The following is a 21980-nucleotide window of genomic DNA, read 5'->3' on the forward strand; positions in this document are numbered from 1 at the left end:
ATTCTCATGCATGGTAAAACTAGAGATGTTACCCCCAGATAATGTTTATGAGGAGAAATGAGGTTTTTTAGCCTGGTAACCATCCCATTCTAGCTCCTCGGTGATATATTCTGCGGAGAACCAATTGGAGGAGCGGATAGGGCCAGAATAGGATGGATTCTAGGCTAAAGATTCTCCCGAACGCCTGCAGATACTGACTATATGTGGGTGATCAGGGCTACGAATGTGCTACTGTACCTTACTAGCTTGGACATGATTGCCAAAGCCCTCAGAGAAAACAGGAAATGAAAAAGGACTTGTAAGTTAGGCCATGTTGATTTGATTATATGGATGACACCCTCTGGGAACCCCAAAACTGATGCGAGCGTGCGAATAAAAGAGATCAGGAAGGTTGAACAGAGAACCAAAGAATTGATTCTTCATTTTTTGTCTTTCGCATCTTCTTCTCTGAGTTTGGTATTCTAGACATTAGTATCCGTTTTACAATTTTTTTTGGTAATTTACGGTAAATGTTTGCTCATTTTAAAGCTGCTTTGCATTACTTACAGAAAACGTTTTGTGTGGAAATTGATGCGCGGATGTCATCCATATAATCAAATCAACATGGCCTTACATCATTACGTCTTCCATTACTTACAAAAGAGAAGTCAAACCCTTCACTAGTTCTAGACAATTACGTTTGCGTAATCTAGTTTAGCGGCTACTATACCTATTTTGTACCCTGTTCTTTTATGTATGTTATTTGCAATTAACCGTTAGCCTTCGGGCAGGAATTTGCAATAAACTTATCAATAAAATGGCCTTTTACAGCTGCGACTGACGACAGGTGAACACTAGTATCAGGGATGTGTGTCAAAGGTCAGATTTGAACTCTACCATGAGTAGAGTAGAGTAGAATTGCAGCGACGTGAACAAGATGGCTCACTATGTGGAAGAAACAATCAGCCCTCTCTGTCTATTTAACGTGAATCCGATGACATACATTTATTTCATTAAAAGAATTCCCGAATTCCCTCTCTAAACCGTATAATGGACATCTGAGCGCGCCCCCTTTTACCAATGGTTCATGTCCAGCGTGACCTATGACATGATAGAACTTCACTGACCAGATGACACATTCAAAGAATGGAAACCGCGAAGTTTCTTTTCCTTTCTGTCATACAGGTGCTTATTCCCAACTAGACAATCGACTTTATAATTCATTTCTATATCATGATTTCTGTGAAAGAAATCCTTAGTCTACCTGCTTTTACATGCTCTGTTTATGTTATTGTGCGAACTGGCGGGAACGTCGGCGTCATAACATTTGGTGATTGCTACATAGCTACGTACATTGTAACGATATGCAACTACATTAGTGCTGTAGCGGTTATAAGCTGGATTTTATGTACGATGGATACTAGAACCATCTCATTTGTGTCAACTTCTAGACGCAGACAGGAACATACATGGACATAAAGTTACATGATCACCACAATCTTGGCTACAACACATCTTCATGTAACGTTAACTTCTATCCTAGACTGAAATTAGAAAGGTGAAATAGAAGGTGCCAGACTTTAAGATAAAGTATTCAACCTTAATGTGTGTGATATATCATAACTTAATGAAAACATCTTCTGTTTTTCAATTATTTATTTTCCCCACATACGAATACATTGCAATAAACGAACTAACTCTCCTGGCCAATGACACAATCGTTGGTATGCTAGTTTTGCTAGTCTGCTATCTTTCACCATCGGCTATATATATTGTTCACTCAATACTAGATAGATGTTCCCCTCAAGTCCCTAATTAGGTTTCCACACTACCAGCTATATTGCACCAACATAAATAGACTTTTTAAAAGTTTTTCTTCTCTCAAAATTGTTTGTATGAACTTTATCCATATTTGCCACTTGAACAATACATCAATTGTTTGAAAAATATTACACTTAAATTAGATATGCCATAAATAATTGGTGATACTGAGATATATGTTGCAAGTTTGTTGCCATTTATATCTTTGCAGCCTATTGTTTAGGTCTATCATTTAAAATAGTAGGCTACTGACTAGGGTCCTGTCATATAGGAACTAGCTCTAATATACGTTGCATAGATGGTCTGAGGAGAAAATTCCTCATCTGATACTCATGATGACAGCTAATGTAGAGCAAATTACACCTGGTAAGTCAAAGTTCAATCCAAATATGGATTATCAATATACAGTAATACAGTGTTCTGTTGTTTTTTGTCTATCACAAACGCATCTTCTTCAGCACAAAAGTTCATCGAGTTGGTAAAATACGGTATGAAGTGATAAACTGTTCTCCAACTAAAAAATTGGACTCGACTGACTCACTGCGTCTTTTCAGCTGTCTGACTCAATCACTGTGAACACGTGACTTTCTGTACGTGTGACGTCAGCAATGAGGAAAATGCCGTCGGAACTCGATATCCCCGCCCGTCCCTTCTCCCAACCGGGACGGGGGGCTCTATTGACTTCCGGTGAAAATTTTGGTGAGTTCAATTGTTTAGTTGTAGAACAGTTTATTTCTTCATAGTACATCTTACTTAGTTGTAGCGATGATAAATAAATATAAACATCATATTAGAACATCTCACCTCATGCGCAAACCTCTCCTTTATAAACAGAATAAGCTCAAAACGTACCATTGATATAAGGAATTCCAAACCCAATTTAACAGCTATGAGATTTTTAAAATCGATGCAATGCATATATATACAATTAAACAAAAGAAAGCGGTCACTGTGGCTCACGACGATAACATCTACTGATAAAACTGTAGTTGAGGTTTGTATTGGAACGATGATTAGCATGAAAAAGATATTCCAGAATCCACTGACCATGTACATGCACATGGTTAATTATTTTGCATAGTCAATGAATGAATTATTTCAATAAGAGCACCAGATACTTGACATCTTAGCTACTGCCTATGCCCCTCTATCAAGAAGTAAGACGAAATACGAGTTCTGTTGAGTTGTTGGTCTCAATCGGTGATTTTGTAAGCTACATTGAGGATAACACGATATGATTTACCATGTTTAAGACCCCCATATTTGAAAAATAATTAAGACGTGTAAACAATTAATTGATACAGCACCGCAGCTTGTTGAAACAAAAACGACACGTCATATGTGACGTCACTGCTTGCACCATCCTTTGAAGTAGTCCTCTTCCATGTGACACCTGGCGTTGTACTGTTGACAGTCGGACTCGCCGTAGCAGTCACGTCCCTAAAGTAAACAGGTTAAGTTAACCGAGATTCATGTAAGATCTAACGATGCGAAATTAATCTTTTAGCTGTTTACCTCCACCAAGAAGGTTACGTTTTCCGTGCCGTTTGTGTGTGTGTGTTTGTGGACAGCATAGCCCCAGAAGCTGTGCATGGATGCTTATGATATTTGGTATGTAGGTATGGGTCGGGAAAATAAAGGCCAGGTTTGATAATGGGCTTTCTAGTGGCTCTTTACGGTACTGCAGTGGTACTTCTGGTGTTCTGGACATGCTATGGTCGTGATGTTTGAGTGGTAATTATAAATAACTGTTTTATTGAGATCTTATCATATGTAATTGCTGTGATAGGTATTAGTATCCAATAAACTTATGCTAGTCTTAACTTATGTAAATGTATGTGGCGTATTGTAAATCTACCATGGTCTATTTAGTTGCAGGTAGTCACCAACGGCACAAATATATTGTAGCTGCCTTGGATGAGTAGTGATGTGTTACAATTGCTGTTGTGTGGGAAGAAATATTAAAAGAATCTCTAAGATACTTTATCTACATTTTTTCGTACTACACGAGACTGCAACTTACGATGCAGTAGCCCTTGCGGCCTTGCTGATCACAGATGTCGAACGAGCAATACTCATACTCTGGACAGTCATCGTACACATTGCACTCCCTAAAGGTGCCGTATCCGGTTCCTCGCAGGTCAGATAGAGTTATGGCACAGCCAGTCTACGAGATGCAAAAATACACATGTAAGAGTGACATCAAGTGGCTAGGCTAGCAGACAGGAGATCGAGAGATCACGGGTTCGATTCCTAGGATTGCTAGCTAAACGTTGTCTTCTTGGGAATCAAGGTGTAAAATGGGTACCTGACTTCGGTTGGGGAGGTAGAAGGCGGTAGAAGGAGACTGTTGGGCTCCGATTTCCAATACCTTGCCCTGGACTAGTGGATCACAACCCACTCAGAAAGGATATGGGACTACCTTTTTAAGAATGACTAGAATTGCAGATGATGCATTTACAACGTGCACTCGTGACAAACACTCTGTGACAGTCGGCGTTACGGAGTTTAGAATTCCAGATAACTTTCACAGATACCGCGTACTTGTAGAATAAATTAAAGCATACTGTCTCACGTACCTGTGGCACTGGTTGTGGCTGTGGTTGAGGTTGAGGTTGTGGTTGTGGCTGCGGTTGTGGTTGAGGTTGTGGCTGCGGTTGTGGTTGAGGTTGCGGCTGAGGTTGTGGTTGGTAAGGATCGTCTTCGCACACTCCGAACTGGCCGTACAGAAGGTTGCAGCGTCCGCCATTGCAGTCCCTATCTTGGTAACAGATCTGTACAACAGACCACACAAATGAAGCTTTTATAACTGGCAATATTTTGATAACAATGCATATTGTATACTTTCCATTCTTTGTTCATCGACGAACTGCACAAGTACCACTTGCTTTTCAATGGCTGGATTCAACAGCACAATTGTCAGTTGTAATTGTACAAACTTAACATCTGAAACATATTGAATCCATGTACTAATACTACAAGTCAAAACAGCATGATCTGCACCTGTATAGCCAGTATAATTGCCCTTCGGCGTAACACACCAGCTTTGCAGGCATTCGGCGCGACAGCAGGTGGTTACAACAGGTATATTACGCTGAATGACCTGTCATACGTAACTCACAAAAGTGAGCGATTGCAAACCTAAACCCACAGTCTACGCTCTAAGTGAACGTTACGACATCGCTTTTTCTAAAGAGGAAGTTAGCCTCCTTGGTCCTAACGTTTGTAAAGCCTTACGATATCAAGCTTAACTGACCACATCGGTGGGGAACGGCCCTCTCCTGCAGACGCCGTACGTTCCAGGTCCGATGAAGTCACAGAAGTTACCCGGGTCGCAGTGTGAATTCAGATAGCAGTATTTCGGCTGGAATGTACAAGTTCAAGATAAAGATGATATAATCACATTAATCTTGTTTGCAATACAAGAATGTTAAACATATAAACTCTTCGGTCATATTCAGCATACTCAGAACAACATGATTAAAGAAAAGTGAAAATGTATTGTGAGTTGCAATGTATGGCGTAAACTTATTGCATATTGGTTTTCAAGACTCCTTTGCATGTGTTTATCAATTGAGATTTCCTCCCATAGCAGCTTTCCATTATAAGACTCAAATACATGTAACATGTGTAGTTTATGGCAAGTGGAGCATCATTAGATACCAAATATGCAAATAAATTCCTAATTTGCATAATTGTGCAAAAGCGCCATAATTCATCTAAGTGATAAATGATAGGACTGCCAATTTTGTAACATATGTAAGTTAGTTAAAGGTGTTCATGACCAAGCATATATCATGTAAATGTGTAAGTCAATTGCATAAACAGAATAGTTCATGAAGATATGAGGTCTCCGAACTCTTGTTGTTATACGCGTTATACGTATTCATGTTAAACACGTGCAAGAAGCCAATAGAATTTTCCTAGCTTCCTTTTGGTGTTTGAGATAATATATCTTACCAGTCCACACGTTCCGTAAGCCTGTCCGGAGACTATGTCACACACACCTATGTCGAAGCAATCCTCATCGCGATTGCAATAGAAAACCTAATCATCGAAACAACACAAATTAGTTACGTCTGATAAAGAAAGGTTGTTCCAAGAAAAATAGGAAAATTCGCTGGAAATGAAGGTGGTAGACCTTCTTAGCTTTTCTGTAAATAGTGTATTGGGTAGAATATTGTAGAAGACTGAAGTGGTACGGCCACGTGTCACGGTCATCGAGACTAGCCAGAACTATCACGGAAGAAGAAAGAGTGAGCGGAAATGATGGGTGGAATCCGATGGATGCTGTTAGAGAATGACACTAATAAGTGAAACATTAAAAAGAACAAAAATCGAGAAGGGTGGAGAAAACTGGTTGCCAGATCTCCTGAGGTGCCCCAGCGGCCAAATAGTTACACTAAATGATAGATATGGTGATATGAGATGAATAGTATATGCTGATATTACCGGCCCGGCACGCGTGCCCCTCTTGCAAATGCCCGCCACGCCGTAGCCGTTCACTATAGCTTCGCAGAAGTGATCAGAGCCACACTCATGGTCTTCTGTACAGAATTTGATCTACAGAGAGAATGGATGATTTTGGAGGTTATGCCAGAATCTATAGAATTGAATGTAGATGCCCTCATTTCTCAGAGGGCAACAAGATAGGTTCAGACGGTAAAGACCCATTGTCCTTAACCTTATTCAATATATGATTAAATTTATGATAATTGTTAGAGGTTATGCGAGATTCTGCAGCATGGAATGCAGATGCTCTCATATCTCAGAGGGCAACGGATTAGGTTCAGACGGTGAAGACCCACTGTCTTTACCTTATTCAATCCACCTCGTAAAACTTTGCGCTGTTCAAATAATGATGATAAGTATGATAACAGCATTATGGCATAACAGTGATGATAATCATGAAGATGGCAGCAATGACCAGACTTAGAGTTGTGATGGTGCGATGTGCATGACAACCGGCAGCAATGGTTAATAGTGGAGCACAACCATTGTCCTGCTGGGCCCGTATACATATAGATGAATTGCACATTACAGTGCTTGTGTGCGGGTCCTGCATATGTACGGATTGGCGGTATTTCTCAACTGAACGCGTCATACCGCAGCGAAACGCACCGAATGCGAAAGTAACTGTGCAACAGCAGCGCAGGAGAAGTCAAGGGCCAATGACTTGATTAAGAATTCAAATTAATGAATACTAGTAGATAAATTGCGTAAAAAACCTCAAACAGGACAAGTAACACGGCGCGTATCTGTATCTGTATAGCCGGTATAACCGCCCTTCGGCGTAACACACCATATGTTTATGAACTGTACATACCACGCCTGAGCCTACCTACATTTAGCTATGAAAATTTCATTTTGTTGAAAAAATGATAATGTGCTTTTTACCCCTCCGGGTCCTGTTGGTCGCTGTCCAGGTCTACAGGTGCCGACCGCGAAAGGGTTGCTGGGATCGCTGACGTCACAGTAGTTCCCACGTCCGCAGTCCCGGTCGTTCATACAGCTCTGACGTCGGGACTAAGGTTTACAAACATTCATTGTTTTTAGTTCGCTGTCTCATACTTTTTTTACCATTTTTGCTTAGATCTTTCCGTTAAGACAACTTTAACCTTAGCTACAATATTAGAAAACAACACTTATGTTATTGAACATTTCATGGTGTTTTTTTGGGGGGGGGAGGGGGGGTATTTCTTGACAAAATATAACACAAGTATGTCCATTACATGCTCCACTCTCTCATGCCATCCTCGGTTTCCTGACTTCATCAACAGCAACATTCCTTTCCTGCATGCCTGCGGAACATAGTTGGGCCTGGGCCAACTACCGACACACGCAAACGCAAGCAAACAAACAAACAAACTGAAAACAATACCTCCATTTCAATGGAGGTAATAGACCACCAAAAGCCCAATCAAAAAGCCTACTGTGGGAAGTAATCAGTCAGTCAGTCAGTCAGTCAGTCAGTCAGTCAGTCATCCATCCATCCATCCATCCATCCATCCATTCATTCATTTATTCATTCATTCATTCATCCATCCATCCATTCATTCACTCATCTAAAGTACAGCCAATAGGTAACCATCTGACAGAAATGATTGATGTTCATACCGGATCTGGTTGTGGCGGTTGCGGCCGGATGTTGCCAGGCTGACATTCCCCATAGCCCAGGTTGGAGTGGAAGTTACAGCTGTACCCACTGCCACAGTCTCTCTCCTCCAGACAGTACTTGGGCTGCCGGAAATGCGGAAGGGATGGCATGTTTATTTGTGTTGGAGCTTTCGACCAACAGGTAATAATAACGTTATTGATGTTGATATTTTACAAAGCAACCCACTGAGCAAAGATTTGGATACCTACAAATTCTTCAAATAATCATAAAGGTATATTGTTAATGCACAGTGCGCTTGAATGGGTGGGTGGGTGTCAATAAGAGAGTGCTTGTGAGTGAGTGAGTGAGTGAGTGAGTGAGTGAGTGAGTGAGTGAGTGAGTGAGTGAGTGAGTGAGTGAGTGAGTGAGTGAGAGAGAGATTGGGAGTGAGTGAGTGAACGAGTGAGAGAATAAGAGTGAGTGAGTGAGTGAGTGAGTGAGTGAGTGAGTGAGTGTGTGAGTGTGTGGGAGAATGTACACTGTTCACCCCCTCCCTAACCTCCTCTTTCTCTCTCACCTCCCCCCCCCCTCTCTTCGTATTTGACCTACCGGTCCCTGGGGCTGTGGTTGAGGTTGCGGCTGGGGTTGCGGTTGCGGCCGAGGTTGCGGCTGAGGTTGCGGCTGAGGTTGCGGTTGCCTGTCTATTCCGGGAACGTTTCCGAATAGATTTGGTTTGCAACTTCCCACACCAGTGGCCGGGTCAACCACACAATACTCCCCACTCCCACAGGAGGCGTCATTCAAACAACCCTGCAGATTAAAAACAGATACACAGCCTGTAGAAATGCTTAACTGGTCAAATGTGTTCATGGTGACATGGAGAATCCATTGAAATATTTCACCATGTATGTACGTCGGTAAGTAGGGCAATGCAGCCTAGCACACATAAGTACATGTCGGGGTGTCAAGTGTAATTCAATGAAAATGAGATACGAACATGTCTGATTGACAAAACCTTTTTCGCATTCACCTACTTCTTACCAGGGGGTCCTGAACACAAGATAAAGCTATTGGCACTTTTCTCGAGCGACCTGTTTGACTTTGTTGACGTCTGTATCTTACACATGGTATAACCGCCTTTCGGCGTAACATATCAGCTTTACACTCAACGACTTGTTGTTTAAAGCTATCTAAGGAGGATGACCCTTCTGTGATCTTCTGTACTTCTGTACTGTGGGAACGAGTTTCACTCTACGATAGTTCCAGGGAAAAGTGAAATTTTGAACACCTTAATTATGTTATAACTCTGGTAATTGGATGCATGACTTAGACTGTTATTAGATACTTGTTATAATATACTAGTATTCTAGTAGTTGGTACGTCCACCAGTGTATCAGTCCGGTGACCAAGGTACTACCTGTGGCGCCCGTTGATCTCCTTGCTGAGGTACTCGGTCCACACAGGTGCCCCGGCCCCCCGCTCCCGGCTGGCACAACCGCCCTGAGCCGCAATCATCGTCGCTATAGCAAGACTGCAAGAGAAAGGCACCGAATGGCGAAGGAAGCAATAGAATCCCAATAGCCCAGCTCCCGTGACTAACTATAGGTCGTATAAGTCTCTATCAGATTCCATTGGTTGCTGGAAAAAAATGATGGAATTTGCCAAAAACCCTGAATGATATAGGTTGCAAATCGTACTGCTGTGGCCGACTAACTCCTCTGGCATATTATTCAGTCTACTTGGCCTATTTCTACTATTTTTCCAGCAATGTTGTATACTTGACTTTCGTTGTCTCCACTGTTTCAGTAAATGGACAAGTCACTAGTACCCTACCATGTTCCCTTTTGGCTTCAATGATTCTAGTTCCGAAGGACTAATGATACATTGGATCACCGCATGCGTCTTGCTATCTGCAGACTTCTGATAGCTATTGCGCAGACGGTCCCCGTGCCAACTACAGCATCTGCTCTGCGATTTTGACAAGAAGAAGGTGGTAATGTGTATGTACTCCCATGAGAGGCACTACTTACCGATGTTGATTGCCCTCCTCCTCCCGAGCCTTGCCGACAGGTACCAAACCCGTTACCGCCAGACTGATCACAGTAAAAACCCGTGGGGCATTCCTCGGGGCGGTAGCAGTATTGCTCCTGCAACGGGACAGGAAGTAGTAATTTTAATTATTAAATAAGCAAACAGTTTTGTTCCAACACACAAACGTTTTTCTATTCTTCAAGATAATGTTCATCAGTGAAATCTTCTTGTAGGTGGAAATGTGAAACAGTTGCGTCGTCAAAACGCATGACTCTGTTCTTCTCCATGTTGTCCTGAAATAATAACCTTATGGGAAATAGTATGAAAAGATACATATTGTCCGGAATGCTGCACCATGTCATCCTCTAAAGCTATTTATAACGTTCGATACAGGTGTCCTGGACCGGCCCGTATTTTACGCGTATACGGCTTCCCATGAGCTCATCCCGCGGGCGTCCACTTGTATCAAGTTTTTGAAGTTTTGGTGCATTTTTGTATTGAAATGTATGTGTTTTCGTATGGGTGTGGCATAAAAATAACGCAACACAGTGTAGTACGGAATACACCGTGTAGTATTCTCTATATATGGAAGTGTCTGAGTGATGTGCTTACAGCGGGTACGGGAGCAGGTGGGTTTCCACTCCGACAGGTCCCCACTCCATACTGATCCACGTCACAGTACTGCCCCTGGCCACAGTCGGGGTCGGTGTAACAGAACTGGTCGGGGTAATGCACAGCAGGTTAAACAGATATCTAGCAATGTTCAGGCCCGTTAGGAGTAGGTTGTCTGGCATTTGCTAGGATCCACGTCTCTTCGAGGAGTGTCATTCTAAACTCTGCCCCTCCTCAGCTAGCGCTCCACAACGACATCCGATCTTTAAGAATTTCATTTATTACTAGGGGTAAGAAACAGAACCTTTACCTTTAAGCTTTACGCACGCTTGAAGGTGTGTTTGAAGATTGCATTCCATGCAGCGCTTCACCCATATAAACACCCCTCCCCTTTCTTCCCACCCAATAACACAATTGTAGATATTTCTCTCTCACCATATATAGGCTAAGTGTGCTTCCATGTATGCACTTTGTGCAATAACTGATGTTGAGCATTGTGAACGTACCGAGCTTGGTTGTGGTTGCGGTTGTGGTTGTACCGGTTGAGGTTGAGGCGGACTCCCTTCCGTGCAAACTCCATACCCAATATTCTTGTCTTCCTTGCAGTACCTCCCAAATCCACATTCATCATTGCTGTAGCAGAACTGTTGTTGCTGCAAAGTACGGATAAAATCGTTCCTTATTTCGTACGAAAGTACATGTCCGTTACAACTGTGCACTCAGATAACTTCCTAAATCCTTACCAGCTGCAAAGCACTCTACAGACCATACATAGAAAAGGGTCTTTATCGCATACACAAGGCCACACATGTTAACGGGGGGCGCCCGAACATCGCACGCGCCCTAACATCGCACGGATTTTTTACTGACCTTATTTTGCATAAGTACGCTGTGTTTGTGACCACTGACTATACTGATAAGGAAGGTAAATAAATGAAGTTCATGCACATAGCTGTCATTTGCATTCAAAACATATTTGTACATATTCATTTCTTGTTTTGTCGAAAAATGATATTTTGACATATATGCTGGTAGCGCTGAGTAGACTGAGTAGAGGGTAACTGCGTAGCTTGACGTCCCGACGCCTAAATATATGACTTGTGCCAAGCTGACACACAACTATCATTCACGTTAGAAATATAACTTCATAAAACACTAAAAATTTGGGTCTTTAAGTGTTTGTTGAGTAGAAAACCGACCAAAGAAAAACAACGTAAACATCAGTGTCGTCTGGCGACGTTGTTTTCCCGCCTCTTTTCCTCGCCGTGATGGTGGCGGGGCGATTTAACGCACAGCGAGGTTCAGAGATATGTTACGCTCTAACATGTGATTGGTACCGTCTATGAAAAGGAAACTGAATACAAAGATGGCGAAGACATTAGGCAATAAGTAGACGGAGTTATTGTTGATGTAAGCGTTGTCGTTTTTTCGTAATTAATTTGTCAGTCGGGCCGCATGCAATACGTACGTCAGGCCAGTGCGTAGTAGCCTATTTCCCGTGAAATCATGAGCTGGAATGCGCTAGATATAGCCTTTCTCACATGACGTGAGAAGTGCACACAGTCAAAATTTTCCGGTCAAAAGAAAGCTATAATATGTATTTATTTATTTATTCGTTTGGCATGCATTGTATTTACATGCCAGGGTTGCCCAACTAGCTTAAACTATTACAAAGGGCAACCCTGGGAGAATATAGTAGACTGCAAGCCTCATTTACATTTTCTTAACTCCATCACCAACTTCCGAAGAGAGCAATATTATAAAAGCGTGCCAAGTTAGGCACACTATCAAGCGTAGCACTAAATCAGAACGTACATTCGCGAAAACGTCTCACAGCGTTTGCCGCTTGTAACTCGGAGCGTGAAGGGCTCATGAACAGTCTGAATACATTTCTTATCCAAGTAAGTTCTTTAGATGAATGTGTTCAAAATTCATTCATCAAAACCTGACCACTCTCTGGCAACCAGCGATGGGGCGCCGTGAGTTCGAGCGCGTAAAAAAACGTGCGATGTTAGAGCATCCCCCGTTAGCTACTTTGCCTCATTGTTGGTGAATAAAATACATACTTTACATTCGATCAAACAGATCCTGTTCTACATGGTCAGTTGCTATATGGGGAAGAATTGAGAAGGATAAATTGGCTGAAACCCCGAATCCTTCTATCAGGGTTTGAGTGACGTTCGGCGGTACCGCGATAGAGCATCAACAAAGTTGTCTACGTGAGAACACTACGAGGAGAGTTCGCTGGAATGTTACTGCCAAGCCTGTTCACACAGCGATGTAGCGAAACCGTTGCCGGTAGCTGACCAGTACCTTCATGTCCGTACTGACGACCCGCCACACGTGGACGCCAGAGACGATCTTGTCCAGGTGGACGGAAGTCCCGAACTTCAAGAGCTTTTGGTTGATCCTTTTTATCCAGCTCAGTGGGAATTTTGGTGTAGCTGAAGCTGTCAGAAGAATAGTTCTGCTGTCTTTTCCGTAGGTGGAGAAAGATTGAGACAACCTCCTCACCAGTACTGACTGTTCATTGAGTCGTGTGGATGCATCAGATGGTTTCTCCGAAGTTGGGGTCAAAGGAGTTAACATACTTTGGGTTGTCGGTACGGAAAAAGCAAATGGGGTATGAAACCTGTCTACCTTCGAATGGATATTTTCGACATGGGTCACATTACCCAGTTGTTGGTTTGCCGTGGGCTTGTCTTTTTTAGAGGTTCGTCGACCGCTTTGTCTCTGTTTTTCCGGACGACGAATCCTATAGCTTGTTTGGGTTTTCCCTCTTGAATGTAGATTCCCTCGATTGAGTGGCTTCCCGTTTGCTTTAGGTGGCTTCCTCTTGGTTGAATTCTTCCCATTTGAACCATTGTCCAGACGTTGTTGGTCTACCACTCCTGGTCTCGCTCGAGACGGTGATACATATGCTTTCTTGGTAGGTGTAGGTAGTGCATTGTTTTCTTCCGGAGACCGTGCGCTCGATGATTTCGTTGATTTTCTGCCCTCCGTCGTCGTTGACTTTGTTTGGACATGTAGACTCAATCTGTGATACGGTGGATGGGTAGTTTTCGGTGGTTCTTTTGGTCGTTGAAGGGGTATGGCGATTCGTGGTATTCTTTCCGTCTTATTATTTTCTTTCATTGGCGTTGTGATTGGGAAAGAGGTGGGCTGTACAGTTGTTGGCCAACGAAGCATCTCTAGTTTGCTATCAGACACAATTGTCTTTTTGGCTTTGTAAAGCTCTGTCACATTCATCAAGTGCAGCAACGTCGTATTTTGATCTGTCAAAATTTCGTTTCGTTCAGTTTTGATAGTTGTGAGATTCGTTTCTGTTGTTCTAGTTACTCTTTCTTCGTCTCTGGTCATGTTTTGCTCTGAAAGATGCCAGGTGGCATTTACTGGAATACGTCGTGTTACGTTTGTACTTAGGTTTTGTATAGTGGGCACTGTTGTTATGAAGTTTTGTACAATGGGCACTGTTGTACTGAAGTTTTGTGCAGTGGACACTGTTGACGCTATGTTGTGCGGCGCAGTGGACTCATTATTTGATTCTTTGGAGATATTTTTGTTTCTCGGCTGATTTTCCTCATCACATGCCCAACTCCACAGCCAATCTAACAACCATCCTTGCTTTTCCACACACTCATCATTTGTACCCTTTTCTGTCTTATTCTGTTGTGAAATAGTTTGATTGTAGTAACCTGTCGTGTTGTTAGATTGGGATTCAGTATGAGAGACAGTCATACTCCTTGGTACTTGAGTAGTATTTGGTAGACTTTCGGTAGATGTATAAGCAGATCTGGATTCATTCTGATAAACATTTGTATTCCAATGTTGATAGGTGGTATTTTGATTGTTATCAAATGTGTCAGTGGTGTTGGAAATATTCTGATATACTGTCGTATTCCTGGGTAGATAGGTGGAGCTATGGCTGCTAACAGTTGTGTCCGTAGGTATCGGTTTAGTTGTCCGTATCAACGGCGTAGTTGTGGTTCTTTTCCTTAGAATCTGGTCCGTGGTACTGGCAACTCGAGCAGATGTGACAGTCGGCTCATGCATTCTTGTTGTAGTTGTTGTTTCATGTCGGTTTTCAATCGTTGTTGTATTTTGGATCGCAGTTTCATTCGATTCCTGTCTCAAAGCGGTGATCACATTCCCTTCGCCATCAATGATTATATCATTTCTATAAACGCGTATGATAATCTTGTTGTCTTCGCCAACAATAATTATCTTATTTTGCCTACCAAGAATGGTGAATTCGTTCCACCTTGCTAGACATTTATCCCATTCATCTTTACTTTTAATTCTAGTCCTGTTGCACACAAACTTTGTTTCTAGCCGTTTTCGGAGGTGACGAATCTCGTCTGTAGAAGTTGTGTTGGTGTTTACAATGCTATTTGCTATCTTAAGCAATTTCCGAAAGTGCGTCTTCTTGTGTTGCTTGGGTCTTACTCTTGTGGACTTACGCCTCGTGTGCCTTTGTTTTGATCTTCTAGGATCTGTATCTTTTCGACGTGCTTTCTGTGACTTTCGGCTGGCTTTTTGTCGTCCTCGCCTCGCGTGGAAGAGTTCTCTTTCCAGCCATGTTTCTGCATCCGCCTTTTCCGCAGTTTGCCTCCTAGATCGCTTGTAACGTCCTGGAGAGTACCTCTGCCAAGAACACACTTATTTCATATCTACAGATCTTCAATGGTTTCGGCCCATATACATTGCCTCCAATAGACCTAGGCCTTCCTACGGGGGTACGGATCGTAGAATTCGGCCCAAAATGGAATAATTGGCCAAGAGCGTCAGTTCGCGGGAAGGTTAACATTCCCCAGTCAACCCCTTTGGTAGCCAACTCTACTGGCAAATTATTCTTCCTATTAATATAGCCAGCGTAGTAGAGACTATCAGGCATAGTACAACCTGCACGCTACCGATATACCGTCCCTATCTGGTCATTGACAATCACGCTTGTATAAGTTGTAATTAATGTTGCGAAAACAGAACGCCCTTTTTCCGTCATCCCTGTGCAAGACTGACACACTTAAAGTACGTTTATTTCTATGTCATCTTGATTGAGATCTAAGTTGTTCTCTTACGCATTAACTAGGTATGTAAAGGTATGTAAAGTTTCAAAAGTTTCAAAAGGATAGCCATTTATTCTGCTGATCTGGACACCTTTTTGATGCTGTGCCTGTCGCGTCGTTTATAAAGCTCAGTCTTTTCTCTTATCCCCTAGCCATTACGGTTACAGTGACATTACCGCGACGTGTACTGAGTTTGTAAGAGCATAAACATACAATAAAGGTCTTTCATTCAGCAATTGATTGTTTAAGCTTCGGCTTGTCATTTATCTGACTGTCTAACATGTATGTGGTGGAAGGTTACACACCATTGGGTCTGGCTGCTGTGGCGGGCTGCCGTCCCGACACCTCCCGAATCCGACCATGTCGTCCACTCGGCAATGGCGCCCGGGACCGCACTCCTCATTCCGGTAACACACCTCGTCTACTTGCTGCAGCAAAGGGAACATCAAAGGTATCACAATCAAATCCTCATACATCCTAATAGTCGAGTACAGGCTTCCACCCGCAACTGCAACCACAATGTTCACCAAAAGGTATGCACTCTAGATATCTATCCTGTATACTATGCTTCTTATGGGTGTACGTCACAGTCAAGACGAAACAGATTTCATTGAGAAGAATAGCTTAAAAATACAAAAGCATCTCAAGTTACAGAACTGTTTTTCGTGTGTAGTCTGTTTCCCATCTTCACTGCATGGTCACATTCATTCACCGTGCGATCGTCGCACGATCACAAACTGATGGCATTCTTGACATAGTCTTTAAAATGTCGTACAAAATTAAGCTGCCCTGTTGCCAAAAATGCTTTCTTAGATTCTTATGGTGGTTGGTTTCAGAATCTGCCATAAAGTCACGTGACATCAAAATCGCGGCCTCCATTTTGAGACGTCAAATCCTCCCGTGCGTCCACCATCACCTTCTTAAAGTGTTCAATCGCTTAAAGCAGGGCGATACAGCAATGAAATGATACTAAACATGCCGTCGAGTTGATGCGCTACGTATATGTTATTTTACCGGCACTGCAACAGGACCACGGTCACCGAGTCTGCAGGTACCGTAGCCGTACGTTGCCCCGTCACAGTAACGGTCGGCCGCGCAGTCATCGTTTGAGTAGCAGAAGTTGGGCTGGTGGTGAAACGGTTAGTAGTGATGTCGTTAGTCACACGGTGAGTTACATAGGCCCCCTCTCCACTAGAGGGCGATCACGTTGCGACCTCGCTGCGACCTAAATTTGATTTGTGTAACCCTTGATTCCATAATTTGAATAACATGCAAAATGTAAAAGTGTGATTTGGAAGAGAACAAAACGCACAAAAGTTCATCTATGAAATTCGTTGAGTGATGTGTCAAGTTCTAGGTCGTAGCGCCATCGCAACGAGATCGCCTCCCTACTGAAAAGGGGCGCGATGGTGAAAGGTGGTTATAAACGAAAACAAAATTATGTAGCTTTTTTCCCATTAACACACTGATGGGTTTGAAATGACCTCCCTTATATCAGGTTATGACACAAGAACACTATTTGATGTTTGCTGTATCTTACAATATACAATACTATCAAAGGTGTTGAAAATATTAGACGTTGAATATACCTGACCACTTTATCCTTCCGCCATGTTTGTTAGATAGAAAGTGAATTACATACGTTAGTATTTCAGTGTTATGTACGTTAGTTAGTGCACAATGTAATGGGGGTAAAGTGGGGTGTTATTAAGGTTAGTAATGGATTATTGGTTTAATTAGTGAGTGACGAATTAGTAAGTGAACGAATTGTGGAGTGAACGAATAACTATTGGGCAAATGATGTAGGATAGAGCTATTCCAATCAAGAGGATACACCAACCACTTGTAGTGAAAGGAATTCGAGATTAGAAAATTTTGAAATGATGTTCATGACGGGGAAATGCCGTTTTCCGACTACAATCATACTCGCAGACGCCGACTTTAGCTACTTTATTTTTCACCTGCAACACCTTCGTCCCCTTCCGTCGGGTTTCTTATGACTGCCTAACTCGTGTGGTATAACCTTGGCTGACGCTGGCTGACGATGGCAAATGGGCACAGTGCACCTACCCTGATCTTCGCTCGGGCTTATATAGTGAGAAAGAATTGCCCAGAAATCCAATCCCCTTTACCCAAGTTCTTTTAACCAGGACAGTCCATGTGGCTCTTACACCTCAGTGTAGACCTACTACATCTGAATACTAGTTCTGAATATGTGAATGTCACCTATTGAAATATGTCAGCATCCTCTTAGCCTAATCCTTCAGCTACCACACCTCCTACCCGCTACTGCAAAAGCCTCAGCGGCCTGTTGGAATAGCCAACTGCAGCGCTGTGCCCTTTGCATAACAACAAGTCTCACATACTAGCGGCAGTCTCTAAAACCAGTATGAATCCACAGGCGATCAGCAACTAGGTTGCAACTAAATGCACTTATATCCAAGACATTTGCATAAATACACTATTGCAAATGATTTCAATTAAATTCTAACTCTATGAAAAGATTAAAGCAAGCCAGAGATTTTCCGTACCCGTATACTGGATAAATGCACTATTGCATATGGTTTTGCTGATATCCTATACGATAAAGCCAGAAACTGTCCGTAGAACCCAATGCGTGCGGCAACTCTGCCAAGCACCAACGTTCGAGCCCTACCCGTCCTCGTATGTCAATCTCAATTTGCCTCGTCCCCATCAGACATTTCCCGAACCCACGTGCCAGATCGACTCGGCAGATGTACCCCTCCTTACACTCTTTATCCACGTAGCAAAAACCTGCCTGCAGCTGAGACAATGGGGACCAGGATCACTGTAAATCGTGAAAAATTCGCGGTGGTTTTATGTTCGCGTTTTTCGCGGTGACATTTTGCCGCGAAATCTTAACACCGCGAATGGGTGTGTTTGTAATCATACTGCATAACTGAATTGTTCAAAGCTTCAAACACGCATCATTTTCACTCCTACTACGAAATAAAACCACCGCGAAAGTGAATTCATTTCCAGTAAACAGTGACGACATCAAACTAATGATGCTATCAATGCATGACCGATGGAGATGCTTTTACAAGTTGTAGCTAGTAAATGCTTCTACCTCTTTCATGTGATCGTTCTATACTCATGTTAATAGAGGATGGAGGGATGGCAGTTGGAGGTAGTTAAGTAGATGACAAAATGGTTAGAAGTCAACGTTATGGTGAAGAGGGTCAGAAGAAAGTAGCACAGTGGGGAAATTTAAGGACAAAACATGCATCGCGCATTAACTTGATTGAGAAGTATACTGATGACATTCGAATTGCTGATGTAATGAGTCGTTATTAATCAATGTCGTAGCTTTCTGGAATATCGTTCGAAAAGTGTTTACTGTACATCTTTTGTCTCGTTGTATTGAATTACCATGCAACAAATACCTCCAACAATGTATCATTGTAATCATCTACAGATATACTCTACGTAGGAATTTTGTTCCAGACCAAAAAGAAGGTCACATGTTTTCATGATATTTATAAAAGCCTTTGGAATCGTTTAGGAGAGATCCATTTAACATTGTGTAGGACATCTCAGGATTTTCTCACGCGTTTCTTACCTTTTCAGGCACCTTTTCAGGTTTCTCGTTCGGCGTGATCTCGTTGGTTCCCCCGCCGGTGCACATGCCGCCTTTGTCCGTCATCTCGCACTTCGCACCCCGGTCACAGTCGGAGTCGGAGTAGCAGAACAAGTTGCCTCCCTGAAACACAACCAAGCATTTGGCTTTGGTCAGAGTGCTGCTATTCTTTAGATTGATATGAATCTACAATTTTTTTCTGAAAAAAAAAACCCTCAATAACTAGCTACATGTAGGAGATCTTCACTTGAAGTAGTCGACATACCAGAAGTAGTCGACAAACCTTATACGATTTAGTGCATCCGCTGCAAAATATCTTAAAGTTATGAGAATACCCTGATATGCTGCAGGAATCCATACTTTCTCCTGCTAGAAAAAGATTTTTTTTCATGCAAAAATGTATGAAATTCGTGGAAATATTTCGTAACCTTAGCAGCTTTGACCAATAGTACGTCCAAGTAGAGAATACAGTACCACACACACTGCATATCATGTTTTCAACATGTATGTTCATTGATTAAGCTGTTAAGGTGGCAAATAACCATGACTGAGGCATACATTGAAAACCTTTTTTCCCATCAGACCTGGTGCTTTTTAGGCCTATTTCTATAATCTTTGATGTGACCATAAGGAAAGATACCTACGTCTGGTTGTGCCTTGTCATCTTCGATACAGATCCCGTACACGCCGTTAGGTGAGAGTTTGCACCTGGAGCCAGCTCCGCACATGGGGTCGTCATAACAGTAGACCGGCTGGGGCAAATGACACGTGAAATACGGTAAACGAGACAATAAGGCCCGATTTACGTAAAGACACAAGTCGACTCGGGGCTGTGATTGCGGAGCTTTGGCATGGGCTGCTCAAGTGGAGTTGTCCTACTAGAAAACTCTACTTGAGTGACCCAAAGTTTTCCTTGCACAGTCCTGAGTCGACTCCAAGTCGACTATAAAAAACGCAGTTGGCAAGTTGTCTAAGAATTTGAATCATCATATTCTACAGCATCGTAACATGCTATTGGAAAGGAATAGCTTCAGGTATTGACATAAAGGATAAAGCGTGTTCCCTACCTCTCCCCTTCTATTGCCACGAACACATTCTCCAACAGTCGTGCCGTCAGGCTCCATCCTCAGGACACAGTAGCTGTTCACTCCGCAGTCCGGGTCTTGTTTACAAGGGATACCCTGAAAATAAGCATTACGTTCATTTTACCGCGTGTTCTGCAATTACGTGAAACATCTCAATCATGGGTAAGAGCATCAACATTTATGCACTAGAAGAAAAAAGGGCTGTCTTGGCTCAAACGTGCCTTTTGTTAAACGCTGATTTACGGAGGAAGAGGTTTTGTATTCTGGAGATTTTATCGCCGAAATATGCAGCGAGCAGTGGCCGAATTTTTATCGCGCCTACCAGATGCTAAGATACACGATGAGTCCAAATAATGAGAATGAGGACGATGTATCTGGTATCCTCCCTTATTCTAGCTCCGTGGGCCCTATCCAACACCGTTGGAGCCATCGTAGGTAGGGTAGAGATGGATACCAGCCTAGAAATACGCATATGCCGAATTGCTTTTCTTCCTTTCCCAAAATGATTTTATAAGGTTGGTAGAAAGTAGGACATTGGAGTTTTCTTTTTACACAACCAGTAGTGGATCAAAGAGGCCTTATGGATAAGGAAGTCAACTCCAGTGATGAACCGGGACGAGGGGGGATACAAACATAGCCACGTTTGGGATTGTGCAGTACTCCAGTCAGAACCTCTGAGGAAGATGTCTGAGAGACACCGAAACGTAAGCAGGTGAGGCATTACTGGTTGTGTAAAAGAAACCCTCCAATGTCCTGCTTCCCTTCATGTTGTAAAGGGTGTTGAGACTAAGTACATGGATGAGGGTTTTTTTTACCGTGTACTGGCCATCTGGAGCGGGCTGGCCTCGGTCGGGCTTCTTAGGCTCTTCGGGAATGACGTAAGGCGGAGGGTCCCGACAGATGCCCAGTTCCAGCTCAGGATCGTGTTTATCACAGTATCTCCCACCGGAACAGTCGATATCCTTGTAGCAGACTGTGATCTGGATAAGAAAGTGCATTTTCCAGAAGTTGTAATTTTCAATATTTTAATTTGTTCATTTTTCTATAGCATGCTGTAGTGAACAATAGCCACCAATAGAGATGACTACTAAAATATGTAACGTAGTACTCCAGTTCAGTGACTTATCAGTTGTTCGCAGCTTGCATGTGTTCTTGCATTTTGAGAAGGTGGTGATGGATACGAGTCTTAAAAGCTTGGAGGCGACTTTCACTAATGTCTCTGACCACACTGTACGGGATCCCGTTCCAGGTACTGACCGCTGCGTGAATGAATGTCACTACAATGTAAGTACATTCAGTATCTCATCCCCAAAAGGACTGAAATATGCAATATCAAAGTTGCTAACAAAAATAAACTTTATTGAAGAAAATGATATATATCTGAGGGAGTCTTACCCCTCCGTGTAGCTGGCGAGGCTGACGTTTTCGGCACATTCCATGTCCGTCTGGCCCGGCTGACATATCGCAGAAGTATGACGTCGCGCACATCGAGTCACGATTACAGAGGACGCTCTGTAGAACACATCAATCATAAATCATAGCCTTACAAGATATAACATAATTTTACTCCCTGAGAAAAGGGATACATCTGCAAAAGTTACGGTTAAACCAAAATAGATAAAACTATTCCTCACCGAGGAAATGGAATGGGTACACCGCAATGCATTCTGGTCGTCACACATCTATAC

General features: G+C 42.7%; 1 protein-coding gene across 8 annotated transcripts in view; it reads right to left on the reverse strand.

Moving 5' to 3' along the window:
• Nucleotides 1-1617: 1617 nt before the first annotated feature.
• The window catches only part of LOC136421544 (uncharacterized), a 34543-nt gene continuing 14180 nt past the window's right edge, over nucleotides 1618-21980 (reverse strand). For 2 of the 8 annotated variants that reach the window (XM_066408872.1, XM_066408873.1), the window contains exons 5-26: nucleotides 21688-21804; nucleotides 21108-21272; nucleotides 20275-20388; nucleotides 19852-19959; nucleotides 19190-19330; nucleotides 18263-18391; nucleotides 16621-16731; nucleotides 15912-16034; nucleotides 12854-15184; nucleotides 11047-11193; nucleotides 10541-10645; nucleotides 9928-10044; nucleotides 9315-9428; nucleotides 8507-8707; nucleotides 7918-8040; nucleotides 7198-7326; nucleotides 6253-6363; nucleotides 5761-5847; nucleotides 5057-5164; nucleotides 4380-4574; nucleotides 3824-3967; nucleotides 1618-3240 (exon numbers count right to left, since the gene is read on the reverse strand). In XM_066408872.1, the coding sequence (XP_066264969.1) occupies nucleotides 3148-3240; nucleotides 3824-3967; nucleotides 4380-4574; nucleotides 5057-5164; nucleotides 5761-5847; nucleotides 6253-6363; nucleotides 7198-7326; nucleotides 7918-8040; nucleotides 8507-8707; nucleotides 9315-9428; nucleotides 9928-10044; nucleotides 10541-10645; nucleotides 11047-11193; nucleotides 12854-15184; nucleotides 15912-16034; nucleotides 16621-16731; nucleotides 18263-18391; nucleotides 19190-19330; nucleotides 19852-19959; nucleotides 20275-20388; nucleotides 21108-21272; nucleotides 21688-21804 (5013 nt within the window). In that variant the 3' untranslated portion in view covers nucleotides 1618-3147. The remainder of the gene's footprint in view (nucleotides 3241-3823; nucleotides 3968-4379; nucleotides 4575-5056; nucleotides 5165-5760; nucleotides 5848-6252; nucleotides 6364-7197; nucleotides 7327-7917; nucleotides 8041-8506; nucleotides 8708-9314; nucleotides 9429-9927; nucleotides 10045-10540; nucleotides 10646-11046; nucleotides 11194-12853; nucleotides 15185-15911; nucleotides 16035-16620; nucleotides 16732-18262; nucleotides 18392-19189; nucleotides 19331-19851; nucleotides 19960-20274; nucleotides 20389-21107; nucleotides 21273-21687; nucleotides 21805-21980) is intronic. The other 6 variants (XM_066408874.1, XM_066408875.1, XM_066408876.1 and 3 more) reach the window with 6 other exon arrangements.

This window comes from Branchiostoma lanceolatum, chromosome 16 (genome assembly GCF_035083965.1).
Source record: "Branchiostoma lanceolatum isolate klBraLanc5 chromosome 16, klBraLanc5.hap2, whole genome shotgun sequence".
Classification (NCBI taxonomy): domain Eukaryota; kingdom Metazoa; phylum Chordata; class Leptocardii; order Amphioxiformes; family Branchiostomatidae; genus Branchiostoma; species Branchiostoma lanceolatum.